We start from the raw sequence: 22,856 nt of genomic DNA on the forward strand, positions 1-22,856 counted from the left end.
ATTAATCCAATCCTGAAGATATTATTCCAAATGAGAACATATTAATCCAAATCTGACCATATTAATCCAAATATGGTATTACTCCAAATCCCTGCCATGCCTGACTGATACATTCCACATTGACTATAAAATATGTCATTCAACTTGTAAATTTATACATAATTTAGTGTTTCAGTGAATTCATTTCTGTTTTCTGTTTCTCTCTCACTCCCTGAGCTATTCCTGAGATATTCCTGAACCAGATGGGATCCGCACACACTCAGTCTTCAAATCCTGACTGGAAAACTTACTCACCTGCACCAGTATCTGGACAATTTGTCATACACTATTTTTACAGTTTTATCATCACAAGTACTATGCAAATTATTTTTAAATGAATTGTGTTTATATTAACATGTAGTTGCATGTGTTAAGATAGATCAACAGTGTTCACTCACAAGAGTAATTTATTGTAGCCTGCACATCCAGCAGGCAACCAACACAACACAGCAAAGTTTATCTATATAGGTTAGTGCTTTTGTCATGAAGCAGCTTTACACATGTCTGAGTCCAAGATACACTTGTGGTAGCAGAGACAGGTCCAGGGTCAGGACAGGGAAACTCAGTCTCAGTTGGGTTCCACCTAAAGTTAGCAGGTTAGTTCAGAGATAAAAAGAGAGGTAGGCAGGAAGTGGAAAGATGTATATTAGTATATATGCAAACAAATGCATATGTAGGCATAGTACATATTGAATGTTGCCTCAAACATTATGCAATATAATTATAATCAGGACTTGTGGGATATTTGTTCACATGCATAATTGAGCTCTGAGGTAAACTTTGAATTTGTAGTCAGATCTTTTCTATTTTGTTATTGAATAAATTCACAAAATTACTATTTTGTAATGTTAGTATATGTATATGTTAGTAATGACTTCAGACTATTTAATGTTATTATAGATATACTAGAGAAGTGCAACCAATGATTGTTTTTTTTATTCTCTACTAGGGATGATAAGAACCCTGATCTGGAAGAGTTGTAAGCATTAGAATATTCTTCAGTTCAACATGGAGCCATTCGAGTTTTAGCTCATGCCATCTACCCTCCTGCCCTCAAGCTGTTTGTTTAGAGGTCATGCATGGTTGTTGAGCCGAGGTCCTGGTCTTTTTTCCCCCAAAATCTTTTAATTCTAATTGGCGCAACACTATCTAGTGACATGAAAAAGTATTGATTGCAAACTTTCTGTGGTATGTTCAAGATTATCAGGACTAGAGGAGGAAGAGGAGGTCAGTTCTGGTAGGTTATCACTAAATGCACTAATGGCTGAAGTTGTGATGTTACACTTATTATGATATTGGGACAGCAAGCTGTTGTTCAGGGTTAATTCATACATGATTAAATAGTGGTCTGAGATTCAGTCAAAGTTGAATACTTTAATACCAAGAGTATTAGATCTGGAATGTGATTACATTGGTGAGTAGGCCCTGTGACATTCTGAGTAAATCCCTTAGCATTTATTCATTACTGAATGCTATTTTGAGTAGGTCATTTGTTTTTTCAAAATGGATATTGAAGTCTCCTACAATAAGACTCTTATCTGTAGCATGTACTACATACTGGAAAGGCAGTCAACAAGTCCATTAAGGAAATCTATATATGGACAGGGGTGGGTGGGTGATAGACTGTAATAAAAGAGAAAGTACATTTACAGCATTTATCTGACGCTTTTATCCAAAGCGACTTACAATTATGACTGAGCACAATTTGAGCAACTGAGGGTTAAGGGTCTTGCTCAGGGGCCCAAAAGTGGTGACTTGGCCATTGTGGGACTTGAACAGCCAGGGATACGTGGACTGTTATAGTAACTGTATCCAGGAGCAGTGGATTCATTAAGGGCTTGAAAGTCATTCTTTTTGGCCCACGTCTTGGTTAGGCACAATGCATTAGGGTTATTGTCATAATATTAATAATAATAATATTATATACAATGAGTGCTATTGAATATTTGATCCAATATTCAATAAACCTAAATTGATGTGAGTAATACTATACTAATAGTGTCTAATTGAGTCATCTTTACTAGAATGACAGTCACTCCCAGAATGAAGACCAGCTGTTCTCGAAGGCAATGTCCTCGCACCAACTTCGGATCTAACAGTGGAGTGCTTAGAGTCTGCTCACTTCCCTGTCTGTAGGTAAGAAGGCACCCTATATCTCTGGCATAGGTTATCTTATTTACAGTGCCCAGAAGCATTTTGAAGTGCTCCTCGCTGAGGACCTCGCTGCGACCAGAAGAGATGTCAATCGCTTCCATATGGAGGAACACAGTGCTGGTATTGTCATGTCTGCTGATCACCGTGGCAATATTTAAAACATGAGCACCCAGAAAACAAGAAACTTACCTTTAGTGTTAGATACTCTGAGATGTCTAACAATGGAATCTCCAATAACTAGAGGTGCTGGAGCAGGTGGGGGACATCAAACCCTAGAGGGAGGGAGAGCCAGCTGTGGTGGTGGTAAAAGGAACACCCTTTCATCAGAGCTTAAGAGGGGAGGGAGGGGTTAATGGGAAGTGGATTACAATGAATTAAAATAAAATAGCAATTAACAACAGGAAAATGCTAAATATAAACTAGAAAAATATAATATATTGAGCAATCAATCGTTGTTGCTGAGTAATATTACCCACATTTGAAGCCTAAACATGTAAATTTAATTAAACATGTATGTTTACAGGGGCATTTATAAGGGAAGTCCAACCAAAGTCAAAACCAATTTCTGCAGGATGTGCATTGGTAATTTTCTAGATGTGTAAAACGTTTCAAGATACATTTTTTTCAACATCAATAAGTGTTTGGGAAACTAGAATAAAATGAATTGAATGCTAATTGATTTGTCAGAAAGACCCTTTGAGGAAATAAGACGATAAAAAAAAAAGCTAAACTCCTGTTTTTCATTGCAATGGTCAGACTATTGTGATTCAGTTACAGATTGTAGTTTTGGGTTGCTGGAGGTTCCAGTGTCTCCAGCACCCCAAGATTATATTTCATTTTTTTCCCCAAATATTGACAACAGACACAATCCGTGTCTGACATCCAGAGTTGTTTGCCACATCACATCACTCTCTGTGTTTCTTCCATGTGTAACTTCTGCTTTTTCTCTCTCTCTCCTTCCTCAGTCAGCTTGGAACTTACCCTCCATACACACAGATTTAACAACAGAGCATATGAAAACAGTTATTTACAAAAGCACAAAGGTGTAAAAAAAAACAAAAAAACAAGTTATTGAATGTTTTTTTCTTAAAAAGAGTTGCAACAAAGTAATTACCATGAGCATTCGGTCAAATCAAGTGTGTAATTTGTATTTTATCACATATGAGGAGGGTTTGAATTAGCTTTTAGAAGTTTTCATTCTAATTACCTAGAAATCATTAAATAAATAACTGGATTAGTCACATATGAAATACACAGAACTCCTTATTTAATGGCACTACCTGCTAGTTTTCACTAATATTTATTTTAATATAAAAAAAACTTAATAAATACTTAATTAAAATAAATACTTTCAGATTTATGCTTACTACATACAGTATATTGATATTAGCATAACCAATTGGCTTTAACTTCACTACTGTAAGCACTCTAAAAGTGTCATTTTCTGTGATCCATCAAATTATGTTAGCTGCTTCAGATTAGTCTGTTGGAAATTAGACAGTTGACTTGAGGTAACTAGTAGCTAATGTGGTGGTAATTTTGGAAGTAAATTGCAGCAGACATTAATGAACATAAACCGTGGATGTAGCGTTAGTGTAGCTGTTTTGCCATTAACGTGTAACTAGCTGCATTTATGTGGGATATCTTTAAATTAGCCAAAATTAATTCCTTGCACGGTTTATAGATTAATATTTCAGTAACTAGGCGTGTTATAAATGAATATTCCTGGTGTGAGTTTTAAAGTAAAGATACATGTCCAAACAAATTCCAGATTTTATTGTAGTCCGTTCACTCACTTTGACAACTTCTTGTAGAATATGGTAATGTTAACATGGTGGGAAAATAAACCTCTTTCTGTCATCCCATTCAAATTTGTTATTTATTTATTTATTTTTTGATAAATTGTGCAAATTTGTTTACGCAATGATACTTTTTTGGGGGGTGGCAAGCGGCCACTCGCCTTTCCGCCCTTGTAAATGACGTCCGAAGAAAGTTCGTCGTACGTTCAATTTTGTGTCATTAAAGGGAAAAGGTTGTGCGTATCACAACTATGACACTTTTAGCTGCTCCCTCGGGAAGTTGTGGTCATAAATGTAGCGTGCTACAACTGGCCTTCATACATAATTTTGGGATAGAGTTAATGCGCACTGTTCCAGAAGGAAACCTGTAGTGCACTTAAAAGTACTCCGCAGTCCACAACTTTCCCATTCTATAATAAGATGTCAGGGAACTTTCTTGCTCTTGTTTTAATTCTACACACTGACCAGAGTTTGTCAATGTGAACATTAATGGAAGAATTTCCAGTCTCTCACGTAACTGTAAGTCGTGACATTAGCCATTGCTGCTATGCTTACACGGGGTATTGCACAGAAAGGCTGGATGTTGAGTAACCTTTTTCCTCCTTAACCCAGACTAAGCAGAAGTTAATTGTTTCAAGCGCACACACGTATGAGTCAATCGAGCTCATGTTCTGTTGCCTGCTCTGTTGCGACTTTATCTCTGAAAACCTTGCAGCGCCACTAATCATATTTGATATTTAATTGATTAAACAAACAGTCCGACTGTTTTAATACACATGTGCAATGGGTGGGATTTTATTATGAATTATGAATTGGGTTTTCTATTATCAAGTAATTTTTACTCTTTGCCAAATGTGTTCACAAGTGGCAATATATACGATGGACTGAATTCAGGTTAATGACCTAAGACGTGAACACATTCGTGTTTATAAAAGCTTTTGCCACAATCAGTACCTCCCATCTTCCATGTTCCGTCTTTTCCCTGTCTTGTGTATTTTAGTTCCATTCCGTAGTTTCGTTTTTTCTCCGCCCCTCGTTTGGTTTTCCACACCTGTCCCCCCTTTAGTTCATGCATTTAGACCCTGTCTTGTTGCCTTGGTCTTGGCTGTTCATTGTGTATTTGAATGGTTGCGTTTCTTTGAATATTAGGTTCATTATGTTTGGTTTAATGTCTGAATGTTTTTGAAAGCAGGCTCTGTATACCTGTAAGTTTGTACTCCGTGCATCCTAGCCTTCGTGTTTCTTAGCCCCGAGTTTTCCCTAGTCTTTGTTATAGCCTGCTTCCCCTGTTTGCCTTTGTGTGTTTTTGTTTGTTGGATCATGTATCCCCGAACGCTCCGTATTGGCTCGATGACCCTGGACTACTCTGACTACGACTCTGTATTTGCCCTTAATAAATCTCGCTCTTCTGCGCACATGCGTCCGCCTCCTTACTGCTCACCGTTGCATCTTTTCCTCTGTAACTTTTTCAAGTCTTATATGTAACTCGTTATGAAAAAAGAAACTGCTAAAATCACCAGCATGACAGAGGAAATAAGAAAAACCACAGAGAGAGTGTGTGAGGTTTTCACATGTTCTCTTTGGTGAACTGAAAGCGATTCCTACTGAGAGGTGCTCTGAGAGAATTTTAAATATCAAAAAAGTGTTTATATTTAACGACACATTAAGTGTAACAGTAGGAATATGCTGATTACAGCATGTCAATTGCACTGTCTGAGAAATTTGTTTAAAATACAGGCACATGCCAAGGTATGTGACTATCATTGCTGGCTATCTGCACAAATGAGATTCAGAGAAGATCCTAATTCTTGCTTATATATGTATATGTATAATATATGTATAATGTATGTATTATATATGTATAATACACTGCCTGGCTAAAAAAAAGGTCACCACCTGGATTTAACTAAGCAAATAGGTAAAAGCCTCCCATTGGATAATTACTGCATGGGTGATTATGTTTCAGCTGGCCACAAGTTATTTAACCCTAACTGATGCCGTGAGTAGCTCCTCATTTGTTAAACAACCATGTCGAAATTAACCATGTTAATCTGTTTCAGAAGGGTCAAATTATTGGCATGCATCAAGCAAACACCCAGAAAACATCTAAGGAGATTGCTGAAACTAATAAAATCAGGAACTGTCCAATGGATTATTAAAAAGTGGAAGGACAGTGGGGAAACATCATCTTCGAGGAAGAAATGTGATCCGAAAAAAAAACTTGAATGATTGTGATCGACGATCACTTAAACATGTGGTGAAATCAAATCATAGAAAAACAACAGTAGAACTCAGGGATATGTTTAATAGTGAAAGTAAGAGAATTTCCACATGCACAAAGCAAATGGAACTCAAGGGATTGGGACTAAACAGCTGCATAGCCTTAAGAAAACCACTTGTCAGTGAGGCTAACTGGCAAAAATGGCTTCCATTAGCTAGGGAGCATAAAGATTGCACTCTGGAGCAATGGAAGAAGGTCATGTGGTCTGATGAGTCCAGATTTACCCTGTTCCAGAGTGATGGGCACATCAGGGTAAGAAGAGAGGCAGCTGAAGTGATGCATCCATCATGCCTAGTGCCTACTGGACAAGCCTATGGGGGCAGTGCTATGATCTGGGGTTGCTGCAGTTGGTCAGGTCTAGGTTCAGCAACGTTATGTGCCCAAAGAATGAGGTCAGCTGACTACCTGAATATACTGAACGACCAGGTTATTCCATCAATGAATTTTTTCTTCCCTGATGGCAGAGGCATATTCCAAGATGACAAGGCTAGGATTCATCGGGATCAAATTGTGAAAGAGTGGTTCAGGGAGCATGAGACATCATTTTCACACATGGATTGGCCACCACAGAGTCCAGACCTGAACCCCATTGAGAATCTTTGGGATGTGCTGGAGAAGACTTTGCGTGGTGGTCCAAATCTCCCATCATCAATACAAGATCTTGGGGAAAAATTAATGCAAGAAGCTTGCGGAAACGATGCCACAGTGAATGCATGTGAATGCATGGCGTAATCAAAGCTAAAGGCAGTCTAGCGAAATATTAGTGTGTGTGACCTTTTTTTTTGGCCAGGCAGAGTATATGTATAATATATGGCTGTGGTGGCAATAAGAGGTCATGTAAAAGGAGTTATCACGCTTACTTGGTGTTCAGACAGTGCTCATGTTGTATAGGCAGTGCTCAAGTAAAATTAGAATGAAATTTAGTGAACATTAGTATAAATATTCCACTTTCCTTAAGCCAGGTAAAAATGAATGAGTGTGAATATGAAAAACAATGAATGAGTGTGAGTATTTGGCCCATCATTGGATAGTAGATTAAATTTACAGGTACTTTTGAATACACCTGTAAAAAAGCTCATTACAGCTGCTCAGAAAGCTAAACTGCTTTTTCTGTAAGTAAAACCAATCTAGAGTTTACATGTCATGTTTAGGGTGTTCTTAATTGTGACATTTTATTTCAATATGATATAACTTGAGTTAAGAACAAGAAGAAATCGATAACATCATTGTTATGGCAATGTAAATTTTAGAAAAAACACAGAAATTTGCGAGTGAGATGATGTTTTTCAAAGACGGTGAGCCTCACAGACTCAGAGGACCACTGGACCACCTCATGACCACCTCACATACCTTACAACCACCTCACGACCACCTCACATAGATCACGACCACCTCATATAACTCATGACCAACTCACAAACCTCTGGACCACCTCACGACCACCTCACATACTTCACGACCACCTCATATACCTCATGACCACCTCATATACCTCATGACCACCTCATGTAACTCACGACCAACTTACATACCTCACGACCACCTCACGTACCTCATGACCACCTAACATACCTTGTGAACTTCTAAACCAACCATGTATCTGCTTAAAATAAAACCAAACCTTTCCCCCATTGTTCCTGCTTCCCTAATGAGTAGACACTTCTCCCATAACTCCTCTTATTTTTCTTTTCTTTCACAAAATTCTCTATTGTTGCTCTGAACATGATATCCTGAGCCAAACCATATTAAAGTATGGTAAAAGGCTATCCAGTCTTTTCACTTCAACCTGCATTACTAAAAACATTTGAATAAGCATGGATGAAAGGAAACTGTGTAGTTGCATTGACCTTTGGATTTGTTTAGTAACACAGGAAGTTTGGGAGGTCAGCCATTAAGCCTTGAGATTTTGAACTCATGTTTTAACACATACAAAGAGGCCAAGCTGAATTGAAAGGAAATAACATGCAAACTGTTTTTTTTTCTTGTCTGTTCCTATCTATTTTGGTTAATAGATATTCACCAAGTTGCAGAATATCTTTTCTCTATTCAAAGCCAGAGAAACAAAATAGATAGGAACAGACAAGCAGAACTTCCGTTTGGCACATTTTAACTTCCTTTTTTACTTGGGGATTCCTATTCTGAAAAAGTAATTTTTTTTAAGAAAAAAAAGATAAAAATGTTATTTAAATCTTCCTTTATAGACAATGAATGTTCATACCTTAAAAAGAAATGTAAGATTGATGGTAATTAAACATGTAATAAGGTATTTAGACAGAAAGTTTGTTTTTACTAAAACCCTACAAAGTTGCTGGATGAAATGTCTACCATTTTTCTCTGTGCTTTACTAGGTGAATAAAGAAAATTAGCAAGACAAAGTGCAAATAATGAAAACCAAAGCACAAACAATACACAACCCTGATATCATGTCACATTTATACATGTGTAAATTGTTCTGTGGTGTCATAAGTTAGATAAACACCATTAGCAAAGTTGATTATGATGGAATAAATACTTAAATACTGTACTTTCAATAATTACATTAAATTACTTAATCATACTTACTCTTTTAAAAACGTTTTTAAAAAGTTTATAATAATAATAAATAATAAAGCATATGTAACAGATAAGATAATAAAGGATAGTAATTGTTTATTGTATCAGTGCAGTGGCTTACATTATTAAATTTTTAAATTTGGGTCACTATTCTAAGACATTCTTTGCTAGGTATAGTCCAACCAGCATAGTCCACTGTGAGCTGACATGATGGGTTTTCTAGTGATTCAAAATGTATGCATAATAAGTATTAAAAGATAGACTCGACAAATATACATCTTTACCTAAAATGTATTTATCTACAACCAACATACAGCAGTTAAAATACAATAGGAAACAGGAAAGATAGCTATCTAGCAGCATTACAGTGTCTAGTTAATGTTATTGATGTAGTCAAGCATTATAGTGGCTAGCTAATGTTAGCTATGTAGCCAAGGGTAGCTAGGGTTAGGCGTCCCCAAAAGGAATGAAGTAAAAGTCAACAAAATAATACAGAAATGTCATATTTTTAAATATGCTCATGTCCTTAAAGTAAATACCTTATTTGTCCCCCTATGGTAGCTTTCTGACATTTTTTATTCCTGGCACATATATAAAAGATACACATATAGTACCCCACCAAATTTGAGCAAAAAAAAAAAAAATGTCATGTAACTGAACAAAATGACTGGCTAGGGATATCTGACATCTACATATGAGTATAAAAGACCATTCAGAAGGCCTACACAGTCATAAAATATCTAGAATCAACAATGTTATTTTTCAAACAGTAGCACTTCCCTCACATTTGTTCTGCTGTGTGGCTTTTATCTTTGAAAGAGAAGTGGAACTTTCATCCATAAAGCGTCCCTGACACTGTGATGTCTGCCCTTCCCAGTCCTCAGCAAAAGCTCGGTGATAAATCCCAGAAATACTTTGTCTAAAGCGTTGCCTCATATCTAGGCCCATGCAGAAGTACAGGAATGGGTTAACACAGCTGTTGAAGTAGGCTAAACATTTAGCTATGGGCAAGCCCACTTTTACTACCTGGCTCTTCCTGTCCACCATTTTGGCCAGAAGGAGACAGTGGTAAGGCCCCCAACAGAGGAAGAAGGCACAAACCAGTGAAACAAGAATTCGAAGGGGTCGTGATTTGCGAGCGCTCTGCATTCGTTGTATCCCTACAGCAGTTAGTGCATAGCATGAAAGGATAACCAAGAAGGGTAAGAGAAAACCACATAAGAAACGAATGCTGTACAAGGCCACTTTAGCTGTGTTGTCACCTTCAGTTGCTTCCTTCATCTATGGAAATAAATAAAATGGTAGATCAGGGATCAAGTTTTGGAATTTACATCCAAACCAACAAAGAGACAAGGATTTCAAATGACATCATCTGTATACTTAACTATTGCACCCTGTAGAACAAAGGACTTTCAATCAAGCAGTGGCCCTTGGACTGTGCTTCTTGCCAGTGTTTACATTTCATGGCATTTAGGTGATACTTTTATCCAAAGCAACTTACAATTATAATTGAATACAACTTGAGTAACTGAGGGTTAAGGGTCTTTCTCAGGGGCCCAAAGTGGTGGGACTTGAACAGGCAACTTTCTGATTATTAGTGGAGTAGCTTAACAACTGAGTTAAACTGTACCGGCATTTCCTACCTCCAAGGAGCATTTACTCAAGTTGTTCTTGCCAGTGTAGACCTGCCGGTATACATAATATGGTGCACTGAAGATCACAGCCGCAATCCAAACCCCCAAACTGACAAGTCGAGCGATACACAGAGTTCGGTGCTGTCTGGTGAACACTGGCCACCACACACAAATTGCCCGGTCCAGGCTGATGACAGCTAGGAAGAAAACACTACAGAACATGTTGGCATACTTGAAGAATCCATTGAACTTGCAGAGGAAGACACCAAAGGGCCAGTAATCATAAAAGATATTCTTAATCAAAGAGGTGACACGTGTCATGCAGAAAATCAAGTCTGCCACAGCCAAGTTGACCAGCCACACATTTGTGACATTAGCCTTCACACGGAACCCCGCCATCCAGATGACGACAGAGTTCCCAGGGATGCCCAAGATAATTGTAATGGTGTAGAGGATGATGGTGATGTTCTCCATGATAACGTCGATGTCCACCATTGCTATGTTGTTTCTGAAAGCTTTGTCATGGGCAAGGTGGTGGAGAGTATCACTGGACGTAATGCTGGAAAGATATATAGATGTTACTTCACCCTTGTTAATCAAGGTTAAATTACATACCATTTTTGGATGAAGATTTGTTTTAGAGAATATGCTTTGTTTAATATTTAATGATGTTTTAATGCTTCAAACATGCTGTCAGCAAGTATTCTGATAACACAAACATCAACAAATTATAACTGTGTTTCCCTCTATAAGGAAAAAAATTATTTTAGCTATTATCAGCTTTTCACAATTATTTCACATGAACCAAAAGCAACACTTCCTTAAAAACTCACAGTCTCTTACTTACAATGTGTTTCTAAACATATGTGTGGAAAAAGATGAAAAAAAAAACTGTCACTTTTACCTCACAAAAGAGAAGTGGAATGAAGGAGCTTAGTGCAGCACAATACATGCTGTGACTAACAAAAACACACCTCAAAAGTATACACATGTGCTGCAAAGGTCCCTGTATTCAATGACCACCTACAGTAAACAGGTAAGTCCAGCAGTACACAATTAAATATTGTAATACTGAACAATGTAACATTGGAGATTTTTCTGACTTTACTTGAAAATGACTGCAATGTGCTATGTTTTTATTAATAAATGTTACATGTTCATGCATAAGAACCACTACAATTGTTCCTTTTTCCAGGTTTTGTTTTGCAAGTGGTGTGCAAATGCTTGTGAAGAGTGGTTGCCATGCTAGTCTCCTTCACTCACTCCACAAAATATGATATGCATATCTGTTGTTAGGCAACCAAGAGGTTACCTATCTGGCAACTATAATCTTGCTGTAGGACAAAGCAAAGCTAAAGCTCGCTAAAAGGAAAATTAAAAAAATCAAATGGATAGGATAAGGATTTTTTGTTTAAATAGTGTGTCAAAAAGCAAGGTGTTCAAGATTTTGTACAAATGCATCTGCCACCATGTCATATATCTTACATTTAATGATACAATTATTATTAATATATATTGTATGCTAATAAGTAAAGATGTAAATTATATTAGCCATATTTTCCATTTTTTATCTGGAGTAATAAAACTAAATATATATATATATATTTATCTGTATATATATTTTTTTCTCTATGCACCCCTGGTTCTCTTCCTCAGTTTGGACAGAGCACTCTCCACCATTTCACTGCGTGTTGTACTGTGTATGACTATGTATGTGACAAATAAACCAAACTTGAAACTATTGTATGCCTCATCACATCAGTTTATAGTATTCAATCAACTATCTATCTATATATAAATATAATCTGTGTGTGTAGTGTATGTGAACATCAGATCTGAACCAACAGTGGGAAATACAAATATTTTATCAATAAAAATACTTTACCTGGATTTAAACAGCGATGAGTCTTTCCGCTCAAACTGTCTCTATGCAAAAACCATCACTGCATTTTTCAATGCATATATGTTATAGACACAATATATGTGTTCTAATCTTACTTTATGTCTAAAGTATGGATGTTTCTAACAAGACCAAACTCTACAATATAAACCTAGCTCAACTCTATAAAATATACTGAGCGCTAACCCTTGGACACTTTTGTGAATACCCTCTTGCCTCATCCACTCTCTACTTTTCTCTTTCTATCTGAATGCGCCTGGTCACCAAAGTGTCTTTAGTCTGTATAGACAGAAAGCAGTAAGGAGAGAGGAGGTTACACACTTGCATGTGCACATGCGCATACACAAACACTCACACGCATGTTCCTGTGATACCATTCTACACTCATGATCCTATGTAAAATAGTTACACAATAACTGAAGTTTGAGAACGAAGATTCCAGCTATTATTCAATCCAACCACCACACTGGAAGCTTACCAACTTTATTATATGCACACTAAAACCCTCCATTCTATCCATCCATCTATCCATCGCTGTTAAGCCATAGTCTCCCTTTATACAAAGTAAAAATCCTATGAAAATGACGTACAGGAAATAAACAGGCCATACAAGTGCTCTGGTCATTTTCTATTACATTATGATTACCTTAAAATATTTTGCCTTTTTTTTTTTTTGTAATAATGTAATAGTGATTGTAACTTAGATCTAGACCTAATAAAACTTTAAAATGTCAGCTGTCAAAGTCTAAAGATACTAAGATTACGTAATGTACATGAAATGGCCTACTGTCAACATGCAATGAATAGCTTGAATGACTCACCGCTGTCAGTGGATTGCAAAACATAACCAAATATGTAAACTTTCCTAAAACCCTTAAAGGCACTTTTCATTAATGAAGTGTTAACAAGACTCCAGTCGGGTGACTGGATGGCTAAAAGATGGATAAAAGAAACAAAATATTTTAGGCTACTGCCCACCACTGGTAAATCAAAGTATTGCAGAATAGTTCAAGACAAGCGGTAAATGTATCATGTGTGATTAATTTTTTCTTCATTACTACTGCACTAGATATAAGGCTAATGCAACTAGCATATAACAGAAGCTTATATATAATGATCTTCATCTATCGCAAGTTCAAGACTGAAATATCATTCAATAATAAGTCAAATGTATTTGATATTGTGCTTTATATCTGTTCGAAACATTAAATTGTGCTGTTTACAAGCGGCATCATCACAAAGCAGCTTTAGATATCGAAGATGCGGATCCAAGCGTGCAGTAGGCACAGCAAAGGTAACAGCAGCAAAAAAAACCTCCCTAAGAGGATGAGGACGAAACCTAGAAAACAGGAAAACCTGGACAGGAATCCAGAGTTAGAGGGGGCTCAGAGGGGACTCAGCTGTCAGCACAACAAAAATGATCAATAAGAATCCAAAACACAAACAGAACACAAAGAGAACAACAGAAAATTAGAAAAACAAAACTCTGAAAAAGCAGTGGGAATTGCATTAACGTTAACGTTTGTATGTCCAAAAGGATTAGTAGTACTCTAAAAGCATGTAACAGACAAAAATGCCATTGGTTACATGTGAAAATATAATAATAGTGCAGATCACAATCCATGTGCTTGTCCAGTCTGGATTAATCAATTATGAGTGTGTCTGCCTCCCATGAGAGAGAGAGAGAGAGAGAGAGAGAGAGAGAGAGAGAGATACAAGAAGGTGCACATTAGAGTAATTAGAGAGAAGTAGTCAAAGTTGCAGTGAAGAACAGAGAAACATGAAGTTTCGGACAGAGGTAACATTTCAAAGGAGCTAAATTAACCGACATAACACGTCCTATACAAGACTGCCAAGGTTTCCGTAGGCGTCTATAGTGGCCCAGCAGAGGATGGAAAGTTTAATACCAAAGCCAGTTTCTGCTTAACTCTTGCCATCATGGCTTGTTCCAGTGATCTGTAGTTTCCTGCATACATGATTTCATATCTTCAGTATATCTTCAGTGTGTAACTGATCGCATATTTTCCTTCTGAATCACAGTGCGCATTCGGCAGTGTTGTTTACCTGTTTAACACAGCCAGTGGTCTTGTTCATGAGTTAACATCTCCCTGCGTGACTAGATAATGCGTTACACTGAGTCAGTTCAGACACCAGATGTCATCACTGCGCTGCTCCGTTTTCTGCTGCATACATAGAGGTCTGGATGGAGAGAGCCAAGTCACAGTCGTCTCGCTCAGCTTTTCCTTTACACTTGAGGTAGTTACTTTCACTTTTTCTCCCACTTTCTTTTCTTCACGTAACATTTCTATCATTCGGCTTTAATGTGTGTGGTTTGTAGTTAATTATCAATGTGCGTTTGGAAAGCAACCTAAATTTACAAAACTGAATGATTACGTGATTTTTTTTCTTCTCCAGTTCAGTTCAGCTGAACTCTGTTTCTGTTAGAAACTGGTTCAAAGTAACCAGTCCTTCAGGTTTGATCTCCTCCAAGTTACCCTCTGCCCTCTGTCCTCTATAGCCGGATCACTCCAGGGAAGTCAAGAGACACTGACACCAAGGTAGTGAATCAAGAGAGTTCCACTTTATTGAGGAAAGCACAGAGTATATATGTGTCCTATATCTACTATCTAGTCTATAAGATGACGGGGGAAAGTGAGGCATGTAGAAAGGAAAGAGACAAGGTTAGTAAAGATTAAATGTTCTCTGCATGAACGTGCCCACCATGAGCCACTCCTGTGCTTAGAGAGAGACAGGGAGAGAGAGAAAGAGAAATGGGGGGGTAAAGGAGACCAGAAGAGGGAACGGATGACCCGGGGAGACCAGCTCACAGTCAAGCCGCCATGTCATGGCTGATAGGCAGAGACCTTGCGTTGGGTGCCTGAAGACAGAAAGGCTCCAGTGTCTAACACTGTCAGTAGAGGGCTGTACAGTATAATGAACTCTGCCGGGCTATTATTCTCTTGCGCAGTTGAGCATAGAAGACAGTAAGACAAGACGACAGACACATCTGAAAACAGTAGGTGCGTGGTTTTAGTTACAGAGTGCGTGCAGAGGTAGGCTTAAATGGTAGACTATGGTATGTCAATAAATACATTAAAGACTGTTGCTTTTTTATATAAAGCAGGAGTGAACATTACATTGAGGGAGCCAGGTCAAGTGATGTAACAGCATCACAGATGTTATATTAAATTATTATGAAAAGGTTCAAAGTGTACAGCGTGCATCTTAAATGCATGAGTAACGGGCAAAGTACGTTTCACATTCACGCGCAGTGGGCATGAGCTCAGTGAGGGATGGTAGATGAAGGATGATGACTAAGGGCAACAATAACTCTGGTAACTGGTGTGACCGGTTTAACTGTTCTTGAATCTGGTAGATCTGGCTTGGATGTTGTGGCGTCTCTTTCCAGATGATAGAGGTCGAAACCGGAAGTGGCTGAGGTGTGTAGGATCAGAGGAGATGTTTCTGAACTCATTCATTCATTCAAATTCATTATTTCTACTGTCAGTATCTGCAAGTTGTGATAAACAAAATGACTGAACAAGTAAACTAGTTTATGTGTTTTAGATATTAGCTTTTTATTTACTCCTAATATTGTTTGCCTTATCATGAACCTTATCTCAGCATATCCAGTTTTCTGCCTTGTTCACTAACAAGTTATATAAAGTCATGCTTCAAAAATAGGTCTGTTCATGTTGTCAGCAGGTATTCTAATAACACAAACATCAACAAATTATAATAATTGTGTTTTCCTCTGTGAGTAAAAATTTTTTTTTTTAGCTATTATCAGCTAATAAACTGAGTGTATCAAAAGTATGTTCAGGAAACCCCCACATGGAATAATCTTCTAATCTAGGTTAAATTTCCGATGTGGTCAGACCAATTGCAGGCTACAGTTCAGTGAGCTGCTTACAGGCTATGTACAAACTGACTTTCTGCAAGGGATATAACAGATCTATGCTGTTTTACACAGATTTATATTATAAACTTTACTTAACTTATCCAAAGATGTCAGAAAACTGATGAATATCAGTTTGTGTGTGCAGAACCTCTGAATTTTGATGGGATACAAAGTAAAAATAAAACTGACATAAGTTATTTATTTTAAGAACACTGGTTTTTCTCTCAATAGCCATCCATACAGTAGTGGCTCTGAGAAATAAAAAACAAATGTCTCTGTAGTTTTCTTGGGCCCTGTAGCTTTTCATAGTTGTAAAAAGCAACTACAACTTTAGACACGATGCAGCTGTATGACAATAGGCCAATCAGGAAACCTTTCTACAGTGAGGCATTCTTCAATGCCTGTCAAATATTTTGCATATGCACACAGCATATAGACAGGAGGACTAAGGTCGCATTTACATTCAAAATTTTATTCCCTTGGTCCAGACCAAAACAGGATGATACACAAGCTGGCTTTTAGTCCTGGTTCCCTTTGAATTCACACTGACATATTTACTGTTGTACCAAATGATGTAAACAAAAAGGTTGTGAATATATGACATTCTGATTAAACAGTGTTTATGATTGTGTGACAATAGCTATGATAATTCCAGTGGAACTAGAACAACACTCTGCTGGGATAAATGCATCTTTTATGTGCAAGTGTCACATCCTGACTGGAACCCAGCCAACTAGGAGGCAGCATGCACTCATACACCAGCCCACACCAAACACACGTGCACACACACACACACACACACACACACACACACACACACACACACACACACACACACACACACACACACACACACACACACACACACACACACACACACACAAACAAATACACATACATCAGCTCACAGTAGATCTCTCTATCATGTCACACATGTCACAGCTCCCTCTCACCTGAGCTCTGTCTACACTTGTGGCCAGTCACACAAGGGCTGAATTAACTAACAGGTTCCTACTTTCATTACTTCATATTAGCCTGTTTCCAGCCTCATTTATCACTTTTGTTCATTTACTGTTTTGTTCCTTTTAATAAATCTACTTTTTTTCTGCTCATCTGCTTGCGTCTTGCTCCCTTGCCTTGTGAAGTTACAGCAGGGTCCTGTTTTTTATCAGTTGAAAATTGAGCTAAATGCATAAGTGGGGAATTTCACTGCTGGAGGAAACGTATTATGAATGCGTGAGCATTTTGTGCGTCATGAATGCTTTGGTTTTTTGATCATTTTTTCCAGCTTACAGATAAGCTAGTCAGACATTATACATTTTCCTTCTCATTGCTCTATGTTTGACCTCTGCTAATCTTCACTACTACCACTCTATTATCTGATATTGTATTTAGTGTCACAACTTTTGACATCACACACAATGGAGCATGGAGTCTTGCGTCTTGGTTCCTCCCGAGGTTTCCCTTTAATCCTTGCCTAGGGAGTTTTTCCTTACCACTGTCTCCTAAGGTTTGCTTATCAGGGATCTGGACACATACAATTGTAAAACTGCTTTGTAACAACAAGTGTTGTAAAATGCTCTATATAAATACATTTTGACTCAACATCATATCCTTTATTCAGTCCATTTGGTGCCACTGGCCTCTACTGTGTTCATATTGCAAATGAACTATGGCAGGGTTAATTTGGAAGCAGACTTTAGCTCACCTATTACCTATTATACGTATTAACTTGTCTATTTAAGTTCCTGTTTTCAGTATGCTTGTGTTCTATCTGCGTTCCTGGGTCCCGTATCCCCAAAGCATTGGTTAAGACCAAAGCATACTGTTAAGACCATGCTCAATAGGAGAGAGTTTTATTGTGATGTTCACTCTACCATTCCTGATTGATCCTTTTGTTATGATGATTTTGGTAAACCCTGCCTTGGTCTGTAGTTTTCAGGGTTCTAATCCTGTTACATAACTCCGCTTGTCTCTTCATGTTTTCCATCTGCTGCCTAGCCATTTACGGTTTGTCTGCTTTACTCTCTGTACTGTGTTTCAGCCCTACCATAACCCTGATTTATTAAAAGACATCCTGCTATTTTAACATGACTGTGATCTGTGTGAGCCTTTATAACTTTGGCTTACATTCACTTCGCAGGACATGTGTGTTACGCTTGACACCTGGGATATAGGCTGTCCATCCTGTCCTACCAAAGATACTACAAAACATACACTATATGAACAAAAGTATTGAGACACTTAAACATTATACCTACAGGAGTTTTTATGACATTCCATTAAAAATCCATAGGTATTCATATGAGTTGATCCCCCTTTGGAGCTATAACAGCATCCACTCTTCGAAGAAAACTTTCTACACAATGCTGGAATGTGTCTGTTTTGAGCATTTGTGAGATCATATACTGATGTTGGACAAGAGGTCCTGGATCACAATTCTCATTCTAGTTCATTCCAACTGTGTTTATGGGGTGGAGATCAGGGCTCGGTGTGGGCCAGTCAAGTTGTTCAACACCACATTCACCCAAACATGCCTTTTTGGATGTTGCTTGTAACATTCTCCTGGATGCCAAACTCAGACTTATCCATCAGACTGGCAGACAGAGAAGCATGATTCGACACCACGGAATATGTTTCCACTTCTACACAGTACAGTGGTTATGTGTTTTACACCACTCCATCCAATGCAGACACAGACACAGGTCCAAACACAGGTCCAGTCACAGGTCCAGACATAGGCCCAGAAATGAATTTTCACAAAATCAGGAGTGTCACGACAGGTCAGGCAGGAGTGCTTTCCTTTATAAGTCTCCACAGGAAAATGAAAAGGCAACACATACAATTAAAAAAAATGGTATAGGAAGTATAAATACACAGGACAATCAAAGCAAAAGAGAAACAAGTGTGACAAATCAAGGGTGGGAAAAGAATAAAAACAAAACAAAGCAAAATGATGACAAACATCAGTGTTTGTAGAGGCAACAATAAAATGGTAAAATAGGCTTATGTGTAGTAACCATAAATAAAATGTTTCCAATTTAGTCTAAAGTTTTATTGAATACAATTTAGTAATACTAAGTAATTGTATTGTATTGAATTGTAGTCTATTTTTTTTAAAAGATTCAGATCTTATAGCAGAAAATCTGATTAATTAACATAGTATAACAATTCTTTAAAATAACTTGGATTTTGTGATTTGATGGCTATTATCTTGCAAAGGTTTTCTGCCAACAGCACCACCAATAGCATGGAAAGGCCCCAAGGCACTCAGTGCATGGTAAATGGCTATGGCATCTGTGGGCAGGAAATGAGGAGGACTGATAGTGGCATAACTGATACAAGTGGTTTAACTCCTTAGCTGACAGATGTGAAGACAGTTAACGCTGTTGTCCGACACACCCCATTCAGAAGCAGACAAGTGTTTAATGGCTTATGTATGTTCTGCTGATGATCACATTTGGTGGAGCTGTCACAGTGTTTACTTAACTGACCAACATACAGCCTGCTTCAATGAGCTCGGGGATAGGATCTGACCTACATACACAAGTCTTTGTGGGAACATGGCTAAGATGAGAATTGTGCACCTTGTAAGGATGTAAATGGATGTGTCCAATGGGTGTTCTGATGTCAGACTCTCTTAAATTTAGGAAATAATAACACAAAGATGCTTGACAGTATTTATTATTTACATCCAATGTCCAAGATTCCCTTTTTAAAAAATGAAGGGAGACCAGTTCTGTGGTGAATGACTCCACCATTAGTGCTGCTATGGAAAGTTAGTTATGGACAATTCATAAGTGCACAGTCAAGTGTACTGTCTTAGCAACATGGTTAAAAAAATGATCATAAATATGAATAAACTGAGAACAACTATGTTCTCTGTAACTCAACATTCCTACAGTCTTGATTAGGCCTTTTGGCTTTTGTGGTGCCCCTTACTGTCACGGAACGCTCGCCTCCTGCGAGGCACGTGGTTTGGCCCGCCACGTGATTTGGGAGGATATGTTTGTGGCCACGCCTGCACACACCTGCACCTTGTCTTGTCTGTGTATTTAAACCCGTGTTAAGATGTGCGGTGCGTTGGTCATTGTTATTGTAGTGTGTTTGTAATTATATGTATCGAGTCTTGACTGTTTGTTTAAATATCGTGTTAAATGCTAAAAGTCGTTAGTGTTTAGTGTGCTCATGTTCATTGTTTGTTTGTGTTTTCACATGAGTGTCACATTTGTCCTTTATGTTGTGTTTGAATAAATGTTCGTCCATGTCGAGGAAGTCTGTGTGTCCTGCTCCATGCCCTGCGGCACTCGGGCCACCACGCATTATACTTACGTTTTCCAAGTGTTCATCAATGATGTCCTCCAAGATAAGATTAGTAAATTAATTTTACTAAGTCATTGCCTGTATTGATGATGTCCGAGACTCCCCTGATCTAAGTATGTATATCTCACCTCTATGTAAAAGCAGAAAGATGTGAGTTCCACTTACAGAGTTGCATTCCTATGTTACGTTAGTTCCAACTGGGTGGTCATGGATAATAGAAAAATGGAGGTTGTTACACAATGCCTTATCCCTAAGGCAATTATTACAACAATTCCTAGGATTTGCTAACTTTTATAGATGGTTTATTAGAAATTCCCAGAGCATTGCCGCCCCTCTCTGCTAAAGGGAGCCCACAAGAAGCTACGCTGGACTTCCCAGTCTGATGCTGCTTTTACCTTATTAAAAAGGACCTTCACTTCAGCCCTCATTCTCAAACACCAATATGTTGGCTGATATACACTGGCTTGTAGCCTCCTGTATGATCTGCTCACAATAAAATGCCTGAGGTGCTACCTGCAGGGAAACTAGTTCCACTTCCTGTTCCATCATGCCCCTGGTCACATCTGACTATGGATTTCATTACAGATCTTCCTCCATCCCAGTCCTACACCTCGATCCTTACAGCAATAGATTTTTGTAGGGAGTCCACTTTACCCACTTTGAGGGGTTGCCTACCATGTTTCAAATTGGAGAGGCTATGTTTAATTGCCTCTTCTGTTTTTTTTTTCTTTTTTCAGTGTATTAGATTGTGGACCTATTTTCCTCTCAAACCTAGTCCTTTTCTTTGAATGTTTCTGAGTTACAGCCTCACCTCAGGCTACCATCCACAGTCCAACAGTCAGTGTGAGCAGGTCAAGCAGGAACTGTGGAAGTTCTTAAGGATTTACTGTGATGACAATCAGTCAAATAGGAGCTGATTCCTTCCTGGGATGGAGATGCCCCAGAACTCTCTCATTAGCTCCACCACCGGCCTAACACCCTTTGAATGCTGTCTAGGTTATCAGCCCCCTCTCAAGCCTTGGACTGCAGACCCTTTTTACGTTCCAACTGTTGATGACTGGTGCAGTGAATCAACAAGATTTAGGAGAGCATCAACACATTGACAGGGTCCTCCTCACATGATCTATGCAGACTGACATCAGTGAGAGGATCCCACATTTCAACCTGGAGATCGGATGTGGCTGTCAACTTGAACTACTCATATATTGTTGTGTGTCTAATTCCTTCCATGTCTCCTTTCTCAAGCCCCTTAACCCAGGTCTTTTGAACGAAGCACTGCCTGATTTCAAGCCACTCCCTTCTGTGGAGGCAGAGGGTTCTCCATCTGGTTTCACCCCTCCTGTGGAAGTTGAGGGTTCTCCGTCTGGCTTCACCCTCCTATGCAGGTTGAAGGTTATCAATCTGGGTTCACCCTCCTATGCAGGTTGAAGTTTCTCCATTTGGGTTCACCCCTCCTGTGGAGGTTGAGGGTTCTCCATTTGGGTTCACCCTCCTGTGGAGGTTGAGGGTTCTCTGTCCATTGAATGCTGGACTGAGGCAGAAGGGCTTGGCCAGCTGAAATATCTAGTCAACTGGGAGGGTTACAATCCCAAAGAATTATGTTAGGTGCCAGCACGAGATTTATTCTGGATCTGGAGTTGGTGTGGATACAGATAACTGAATTACAACAAGTAGAGTTTAACTTCTTTATTATTTCAAGTTACATATCAGGAGCAATAGAAAAAACACAAATGCTACTTTGTCTTCTTCTTTTCTTCACCTATCTTAAATATGCTTCTACAAATATGGTCCAGGGTATACAAGTTATTTGAGTAGGGCTCAACAAATTGTTTTGTGAAAAAGAGTTATTAATGGGATTCTGATTAATATTTCTTAGCAGTCTATTTAATAAGTAGTTAAACATCCATACTTGACTTATTCCCAAGTCTTAAACAACATTAGGTTAACAAAGCTATTCAAATAGTTACAAATCATACAACATAGTTAAACATTTTCATAACATTTTTGTAAAATACTGGGCCTTCTGAACATGAAAACATTGCACTTATTTAAAAATTCTTGTCTTTCTGTGTAATTTATGTCAGTGTCTACAATTCCTTGTAACTGAAAAATGTTCTCTGGTACATTTCATACATGCTTCTTAAAATACAGTAAATAATTTTCCCATGAGCAGCTGGGGCTATAGGCCTTTTTTACCAGACCAAAATCCAACCCAACATCATGATTTAATCCTTAGGCACACTGGCAGAAGGACTCCAAGGAAAAAGAAAGT

The 22,856-nt window shown here is 38.2% G+C and overlaps 1 protein-coding gene and 1 long non-coding RNA gene across 2 annotated transcripts in view; one reads left to right on the plus strand and one right to left on the minus strand.

Moving 5' to 3' along the window:
• LOC118241804 overlaps positions 1-4,058 on the plus strand; it is a 33,982-nt gene extending 29,924 nt beyond the window's left edge. The window contains exon 2 of the long non-coding RNA XR_004776365.1: positions 1-4,058. This exon is cut by the window's left edge and continues 546 nt beyond it. This is a non-coding gene — a long non-coding RNA (uncharacterized LOC118241804).
• A 4,846-nt stretch (positions 4,059-8,904) lies between these two features.
• On the minus strand, positions 8,905-12,629 carry LOC113576295 (C3a anaphylatoxin chemotactic receptor-like). Its single transcript, XM_027008283.2, has 3 exons — positions 12,346-12,629; positions 10,470-11,019; positions 8,905-10,107 (listed from the first exon to the last, which is right to left on the minus strand). Exons 2-3 carry the CDS (start codon positions 10,953-10,955, stop codon positions 9,589-9,591), a joined length of 1,005 nt encoding a protein of 334 aa, XP_026864084.2. The 5' UTR covers positions 10,956-11,019; positions 12,346-12,629; the 3' UTR covers positions 8,905-9,588.
• Positions 12,630-22,856: the final 10,227 nt, after the last annotated feature.

The sequence above is a fragment of the Electrophorus electricus genome, chromosome 8 (genome assembly GCF_013358815.1).
Source record: "Electrophorus electricus isolate fEleEle1 chromosome 8, fEleEle1.pri, whole genome shotgun sequence".
NCBI lineage: Eukaryota > Metazoa > Chordata > Actinopteri > Gymnotiformes > Gymnotidae > Electrophorus > Electrophorus electricus.